The sequence below is a fragment of the Mustela nivalis genome, assembly GCF_964662115.1.
Source record: "Mustela nivalis genome assembly, chromosome: 1".
Lineage (NCBI taxonomy): Eukaryota > Metazoa > Chordata > Mammalia > Carnivora > Mustelidae > Mustela > Mustela nivalis.
The window spans coordinates 116,671,625-116,680,359 of NC_139020.1; the positions used below are offsets into that span (position 1 = coordinate 116,671,625).

The 8,735-nt window shown below is 48.1% G+C and overlaps 1 protein-coding gene across 2 annotated transcripts in view; it reads left to right on the forward strand.

Moving 5' to 3' along the window:
* Positions 1-6,823, forward strand: part of HEG1 (heart development protein with EGF like domains 1) — an 87,368-nt gene extending 80,545 nt beyond the window's left edge. For both annotated transcript variants that reach the window (XM_082698818.1, XM_082698819.1), the window contains one exon: positions 1,531-6,823. In XM_082698818.1, coding sequence (XP_082554944.1) covers positions 1,531-1,680 — 150 coding nt within the window. In that variant the 3' untranslated portion in view covers positions 1,681-6,823. The remainder of the gene's footprint in view (positions 1-1,530) is intronic.
* Positions 6,824-8,735: the final 1,912 nt, after the last annotated feature.

Consider the following 8,735-nt stretch of genomic DNA (forward strand, 5'->3'; position numbering starts at 1 on the left):
CTATGGGGATGAACCCTGAGGGTTCAGACTTTGGATGGGAGAGGTTCATGCTAAGGAAGCTATTGTTTCCATTGGACCCTTTGGAAAACTTGAAACTGGGGGAAGAACAAGAAGAAGTAAGAGGGCACCTGGGTGGATCAGTGGGTTAAGCCGCTGCCTTTGGCTCAGGTCATCATCTCAGGGTCCTGGGATGAAGCCCTAAATCAGGCTCTCTGCTCAGCAGGGAGCCTGCTTCCCCCTCTCTGTCTGACTGCCTTTCTGCCTACTTGCGATCTCTCTCTGTCAAATATGTGAATAAAATCTTTAAAAAAAAGAAGGAAGAAGAAGAAATAATGAGGGAAAAGACAGATGCAGACACAAACTTCGAGCTGGGGTTAAGTGTTAATGTTTCCGCACAAGTGCTTGGCTGTGTTCTCCATGTGGGAAGCCCTGTTCCTCTCATGGCAGCCAGGTGTCTACGGGTGTCTGCTGCCCAAGCAAGTGTGCCTGCACCCTCACACCATTTGCCAGGGACTCTTACCCCGTGCCTGGCGAAATCGCATAGAGACAAACAGACCCAGGGCACCAGAGGACCAACCCCGGTGTGTTTCCGTGGAGTTAGCGCAAGAGTTGCCTGAAGTAGAAATAATCAAGAACTTAAACCAGCCCCATCTTCCCTTCAGAAATGGGCTGAGCAGTCCGTAGAGCCTACGCTTATGGTATGAAGCTGTCCCCTGAGTGAGAAGGCTGTCTCTCACAGTGGCCTCAGGTGTACCTCGGGCACTCCTAGGATCCATGTTCCTTATATGCTGTCTCTAGTGTTTTCTTTCTGCCAGGCAAGCATTTTCTCCCAGTGGGCCTCATTGAGGGCCTCCTCAAAGTAGCTGTGTTGTTTCCATGTGAGCTGCTTTTGCACGTCAGCTAGGGAGCCATGGTCTAGGCTGGGATCTGGTCAGAGATGGCTGCCTATTGCTGATGGCCTTCCACTCTGGGGTCCTGACTCCACCTTTAATAGGCAGTCCTATGACCTTGCAAAAATCAGTTCCCTGTTTGTGGTGGGAACCTTCGTGCTGTGCTCTGCTCTGCAAGAAAGACACTTTTTTAAAATGTCAAGATGATAATCAGGTAATAATGAATCTTTATGATAATTAGGATAATTAGCCCAGGTCTTTTCCTATATTGGTCTAAAATTGCTGGGCTTCCCTTGATCACTTTTGAAAATCTCCTTTGAAAATATGGATGCCTTTGAAAATCTCTTCTGAAAAAGGGATGCCAGGCTCTACTTCTTTAAATCTCCTTTGAAAATATGGATGCCTTTGAAAAATCTCCTTTGGAAAAGGGATGCCAGTCTCCACAAAGAGAGGGCCTGGGAGGTCCTGACTTCTAGGTCAGACCCTGCTCCATTAGAGTTAGCTGCCTCCCTCTTGGGTTTATTAAAACATAGCGTTCTTTTTTCTTCTTCTTTATTTTTCAAAAGGAAAAAAAAAAAAACATTAAATTTAAATCTATGAATAATAAATGCACTTCTTTTCTCTTCTCTCTGGCCACCAGCCCACAAGCGTAAGAAATCCTGAACTTGAACGCAATGGACTCTACCCGGCATACACTGGACTGCCGGGGTCACGGCACTCCTGCATTTTCCCTGGACAGTATAACCCATCTTTCATCAGTGATGAGAGCAGGAGAAGAGACTACTTCTAAGTGCAGAAGAGAGACAGACGGCCCAGCACTCTGAGCAAGTTGTGGGCCCTTCACACTCAGAGGACTGCACCAGGGGGGCCAGTGTGCTCACGGGCTGCTCCCAGGACTCATGGAGCCACACTCCTGTGGCAAGCAGAAAGCAGCAGGACAGGCGTGAGGGGCGTGACCACAGGGGAAGGAGACAGATCCGGGACATGGAACTGAGGGCTGCTCCTTGGGCACCTTTGCCCTTACTGTGAATATGAACAGGGGCCAGTCCCGGGTGTCCCCAAATGCAGCAGCCACTTTGGGGCCACTGGCCATGGGTCATGGGCCACGGGTTGACTCTTAGCCAGGGCATGTCTTCAGGCACCTTCGCCAGGACCCAGTCTTTCCTTAGTTTGCACTTTAGTCAATTGGATAGGGAGGTCTCCTTTTGGATTTTTTCCAAGACTGTTCCAAAAAGAAGGCCTCTTTTCCTCAGACACTCCCATAGGCCTCGATCTGGTGATTAATTTACTGCAAAGTACAGGCTCTTTCGTGGTTCCCCTGCCCGGTATCTACGTGCTAAACCACGGATGAACATACCACTAAGGTTTGGAGATGCTGCAGGTGAGCACACAGTATTTTTAGTAGGTTCTAGGTCTTCTGCAGTTTCCATCCCAACCCTCAAAATGAGGAACTGAACTGTGCGAGGCATAGCACACACTCCATTTTGTAGTCAAGGTGACATTTATTTAAGATTATTTCTTCTTTCCCTCCGCAGTTAATTCTCCCTTTTTCAAACAAGTCTGCATTCGGGCAAGACAAGTTGCATTTGCTTTTAATTAGAGGCCTCCCGCTGCCGGTAGTGAGGCGGGGCGCTGTGGGGAGGAGGCCCAGAAAGTCACAGAGCTGAGGGCCAGGGTGGAGGGGGGTGGGGGGCTTCTCTTCCCTGAGGGCAGCGCCCGGTGCCGGCGTGGGGACTCTTTCCTCCCCCGCGGAGGCCGAAGCTGCTATATCGGTGCAGTAGAAATGGGAAGCCGAATGCAGACTGGGCCTGAGCGGGAATTCCGCCGCTGAGGGAGGAGCACCCGGATGTGGCCGGAGGACTGGGCTGACCCGGCACGGTCTACTTCCTGAAACCCTCGTGCTTTGGGAAGCCTGTGTGGGTTCCCGAGGAAGACCCGGGAGCTGGGATGGAGCCACACAGCCGTGAGTCTGCTTCCTTTCTGGGGCGGCTTATGTGACCCCATCCGGGATCTTGCCCACAAACTCAGTGTCCTCTTTCAACTAAGGGCTCAAAGCTGTTTATTCACTGAAGAAATAACTTATTTTCTCTCATGCAGTAATTCGTCCCTCTTTATACTACTGCAGAGTTCCCTCCAGAAACATGGTAGTTTCAGTCAGCGTCAGAGAACTAAAGTCTTCCGGCCAGTTTAGGCGTTGAGAGTTTGCCTTTGGGAAGGAAGTGCCCCGTGTCTTATTTATTATGCCTGTGACTTGGGTTCTGTGGGGGGAGGGGCACCCCCAGGGCGCGGTGTCTTTACCAGCTCCTTGTGGAACTGCGATTATTCCCGCCATGTGCTTTTGACGCATCCTGGTTTGGGATGAAGTAAGAACACAGTGGTCAGAGAAGTGTTCCCACCCTGAAGCCTGGAGCTCAGGAGCTACATTTCTGGAAGCGGTCTAGCCTTTGGGGACAATTCTATCCTGGGCATGGTTGTTTGTTCAGAGTTCTCTCATCTCTTCAGAGTCTCTCTCACCCTTACTGTTCTGTAATCCTCACCCTTAGCGTTCTAAGTGTCAACTTTTGTGTCCCCTGGTCTCCACAAGCCACCAATACCCTGCTGGCAGCAGGAACACAAGTCAGGTGTGACGCTTTTTAGTCATTACATTGGACTCATCTCCTGAGATACAAATTCTCTTGTCGTCAGCGGATGCCAGCTTCAAATTTCAGGGCATCATCTTTCTGAAATCTCTGGGTCTTGCCTCTTTCTGGGGAACCAAAGAGCCTTCATGCCCCCTGGTCTCACATCTAACTGGAGAGCTCCGAGCTTGTTCACCTGGGCCAACAGACTTGCCTCCCTGGTGAAGTGACGTTGCTTCCTGGCTCTTGATGCAGATCCTTGCTTATCCCCAGAGCCACAGTGGGGTGTGTGTGGGGGGAGGTGTGTTCCCAGGCATTCTCAGCTAAAGGTGTCCAATGCTGTCTCAGCTGACGGATCATCTCCTGTGTCAGGACCAGAAGCTATAAGCTACACTAAGTTAAGTGTTTTGTCTCAAAAGCATTCTTAAGAAGAATGCTGATGTCCAGAAGAGTGTCCTGTGAGTTCCAAGAGTGCTTTCTTGTGAGTAGGTTTCGTGCGTGTGAAGTGGATTAAGAATGTTGTTTTTCTTTTACTGTGAAAAAAGGAGGCCTCCAATGATGTGAGGTTCAAATGTATCTCCTTGCTAGGAGGCTGTGGGGTTGGGGAGGGGCTGTCTCAAGAGCCCAAGGGCCTAACAAGGCATGAAAAGCAGCATGACTTCTCCCCAGTTACATGTTGGCTGCCCACCATGAATGAGGAAGGGAGAGGTCAGCTGAACGTCTGCCTGGGGTTCAGTACCTCCCAGAGGGTCCTGCCTGGGCGGAGGGCAAACAAGCAGTGGGACAGCAGCAGCCTCTAGACTGGAGAGACAGGGTAGGGTGTGCCCCTGGGGAGCAGAAGCCCTCAGCTCCAGCATGGGTGCTCCATGCCTGCCCCTGCACCTGGAATGTGCGATTCGTGCCCATAGAAACACCACGGTCCTGCCTCCTTGGGCCCCCACAGCTAGGGGAAGGTGGAAAGGAAAAGGGACACTTCACTGCTCATGGGAGGCTTCAACTTCTAGAGGGCCGGGCAGTGCCTCAGAGCAGGATGGGGCATGGGGATTACCTGTCAGCCTCCTGGCTACTGTGGGTTTGTTTAAGCTTGGGGGGGGGGGCTCTTTCTCCTGTCTTTTCCTCTCGGCCCCATGAGCCAGCCCAGGGCCCTGGAGAGAATTGATGAAGTCTACCTGTTGTGACCCGAATCTCTGGTGTTCCCACCATGACCCGGCTCTGTGCAAGGCCCTTGGCCTCACCACACCCTGGTGAAGCGTGCATGAGAGTGTCTGTTTCTTGCATACATGAACTTCCAGAGAGAGTGAATATCTTGCCTTAGAGAGCCAGGATTCAAACCCCTCTCCCTGCCTTGCCTTCCTGTGAATGCCTCACCATCCAAATGGACCTTACATGTCAAAGAGGGCAGGGGAGAGTGGGCTTATAACATACTTTTTTTTTTAAGAACCTTAATATTATGAAGCATTAACTGAACTAATGACATGAAATGAAAAAAAAAAAAAAAACCAATGTTGATTCCTTTTTGAAAAAGTCCTTTTGGGTTCATTGCATGTAATTGCTTCCATTTCTTGGACACGTGAGGTTAAGAGTGGCTGGCTTGTGTTTAGCGGGAAGTGTACTGGTACGTGGCTTGGGGCGTAGGAAGGGTGAGGTGATGACCCGGGTTTCTGGCAAACACAGCCAGACTTAGATGCCCGCTGAGGGGCGTTTTGCCTTGTGTCCTCCAGAAGGCTGTGGCTCCCACGTATTAGAAGCATATTTTTGTGAATGTGATCAGAGTCGTGAACATACTCAGTTGAATGTCTTAAATGCTGACAAATCTTCTTCCTTGGACGAAAATTTGTTTTCAGAAGCAGCTAACTCATTTAGAGCCAAGTATGTTGAATGAAGAGGGTAATCGAGCTGGCTGCTAGCATTTGGAATTCTAAACTAAGATGTGACTATTAAGTTCTCGAAGAGGTAATTCTTAAAGTTGGTCCAAACAGAAGGGCAGCATCTTTGCAGGGCTAGACGCTGCCTAAGAAAATGTTTCTGAAGGATGGTATTTATTCAGATGTGGAAGTTCCCAGAGCGCCTCTGAGGGACATACCACGCATGTGGCTTTGTGGGGTCTCTGTGAAGCCATCTTGCCCACCGGCCAAGGGCCCGAGTACCCGGTAACCCTGGGAACTTAGCCTGAAGAAGCTAAAGCCAAGCATTCTAGTTGCTTCGAGCTTCGTTTAGCCTAGCATGCTCCAAAGTCGGGTTCGGACCCATTGTTCTAAGATACTTACCCTGATTTCAAAATGAGAACACTTGTTTGGAGACAGGAAGAATGCAAAGTTCAGTATTTCAGTATTCTCTGTCTTCTTTAAAACTGCCCTTCACATCAGAGATATTTTTTCTATGGGAAGACTTTTGTGGGGATTAGAAGAGACATGTCATTTCTTCCTTCCTGACCAAGCATCTTTCTGAGGTTCTTGTGTGCATTTATGGAAACAGATAGGGTTTTGTAGAGTTGTCCTTTGAGTGTGTGTGTTTTTTTTCTTTTCTGAAATCCCCAGAGAAGGATACTGGTTAAAAGGCTAGAAATATCAAAGTATTAAATGCCAGTCAATTTGTTGTGCTAAAGTATCTTTTCATAGTGTTATAATCCATCCTGTTTGTTGGCAACTGCTCACAAAAAAGCCTGTGAAACCCAAGGGGACAATTTAGGTCTATAAACAGAGATCTTACACCAGCTTTGTCCCCTCTGCATTTTTTAACAGGACATTTCAAAGGATTTGCCTACTAGATTCTGGGATTTTTTGTTGTTGTTGTTGGTTTTTTGGTTTTTGTTGTTGTTGTTGTTGTTGTTGTTGTTGTTGTTTTTAGGACATGCAATGCAGTTGCAGAGTTATTTCCTAGGAAGGATGGGACTGGACGGGGGTGGGAGGGAACCAGTCTATCCGGGAAACTAACCCAGATTTCTCTATTACCTTGGCCCATTTCTTCAAAAACAGAAGGTCTTTCATCCTGGGTTGCTGTGAGTTTCGTTAATGTTTGTGTTGTTGGACTTAACGGTTAAAAGAAGCATGTTGCTGGAATGTGAACTTCTTGAGTTTTCACATTGTCCCGAATTTCTTTTTGCAAACCTTTAAACCTTAAACCCCTGGTTGATTGTGTTAAAACCATTATGAAAATGTTATTTAAAGTTGTATTATAATTGCCACCTCCACTAATTATTCAGTACTGTAGCAGCAAAGTATTATTTGTAAGAACCTGGTTATTTTTATACTTATATCTACTTTAAGTCTGGCGTTCTAGTCAGTAAATGATGCAATAAAATGAATATCATTTTCACTGTGTGTTTTTCTCATAATAACAAGCAAACAGAGGGCAGCAGGTTACCTTTCACGAGTTAACAATGGAACTCTTCGGGAAACTCTTGTGTGGCAAACATAGGGACTGAGTTATTTCTGGATCCAATTGAGAGGAGGAAGCAGGCTCCCTGCTGAGCAGAGAGCCCGATGCGGGACTCGATCCCAGGACCCTGAGATCATGACCTGAGCCGAAGGCAGCGGCTTAACCCACTGAGCCACCCAGGCGCCCGGAAATGCACTTTTGATGATGGATGGATGGATGGACACACTGACCTAAATGATAAAAAAGCCTGATTCAGGTGTATAATACCTGCTGGTGTTTGCTTTCCTTTCTATGGATTGGAGAATAGATAACCAGTTCAGATGTTCAATATTTCCTCCTGAATGCCTCCCCCGCAACCACCCCAGGCCACCTTTTCACATCTCGGATGGGAAGGGGCAGGAAGCAAGCATGTCTGTGCTCCATGGCCGGGAGAATCCGTAGAACATGAAGACAGCAGACCATGAGACATACATTCATGCTGGCCTGCGAATATGGCTGCCTGGCTAGATAGATGTTCATTAATTATTTGCTTCCTTCAGTTCCTCTCATGGCAGGGATGGTAAGCCTCTCAGACGCTGTATGATGGAAACCTTGGTCACTGGGAGAGGCTAACCATGTCAGCTTGGTGCCTGAGGGTGAACTTTGGGCACATTAGATCAGGGTAGAAGTCCATCAGATAGCTTGGAGTGGGCATGACCAGCTGCACTCTCCTCTCCTGACCCAGCTCCCCCTCAACTCAGCTTTCTTAGCCCGTCCCAACCGAGATTTCAATAGGACCCCAGAACTGACCCCTCTCATTCTCCTACCCACCTCAGCAGGACATCAGAGCATTTACAGACCCACTCACCCGTGGTATTGTTTTAGGACCTAACAGTGGGTCTGTTGCTGACAAGCTGGCCAGAGTACTTGTCCTACTTGTGCATTTGACCAGATTTGATTCACCAGTAAGCAAAGATCTAAAAAATACGTTTAGACTCTTGGACTTAAAGGACTTCATCAGTGCACACTGAGTTGTCCCAGTTGCTTGGGAAATGATAAAAAATAAGGGGGGTAGACCACAGTCCTTGTGTATTGGATCCTAGATGGCAAAGACAGCTCTGAATCCCCAGAACTGGGTTGTGGCGTCCTGTAGCCATCTGATGTAGCAAGCATGGACTTCAGGAAGATAGAAGAGGGATGCCGGGGGCTCCGGAATGACTCAGTCAGTTAAGTGTCCTGACTCTTGATTTTGACTTGGGTCATGATCTCAGGATTGTAAGATTGAGTTCTATGTTAAGCTTGCACTCAGCATGGAGTCTGCTTGGGATTCTCTCACTCCTTCCCCCTCTGCCCCACCCTGACTCACCCCACAGAGCTTCTCTCTCTCCAAAATAAACAAATAAATAAAATCTTTAAGAAGAAGGGAGAGAGGAGTGCCTGGGTGGCTGAGTGGGTTAAAACCTCTGCCTTCAGCTCAGGTCATGATCCCAGGGTCCTGGGGTGGAGCCCCACATCGGGCTTTAAGTCTGGCATTCTAGTCAGTAAATGATGCAATAAAATGAATCCTCCACAGGGAGCCTGCTTCCTCCTCTCTCTCTGCCTGCCTCTCTACATACTTGTGATCTCTCTCACTGTCAAATAAATAAATAAATCTTTAAAAAAGAGAGAGAGAGAGAGAGAGAGAGAGAAATGCCAAGAATAAAGGTATTTATTGATTTTTTTATTTACCTTGTAAAAACTTACAGCACCACTGCAAGGCCTGGCCCAACCACTGATATGAGACATTCTCTAAATTTCATGGCTGTTTTCCCAGATCGTGATCTCAGGCCAAAGGTGTTGCTCAGCTCTCTGAGCCTCTCTGAGCCTCAGA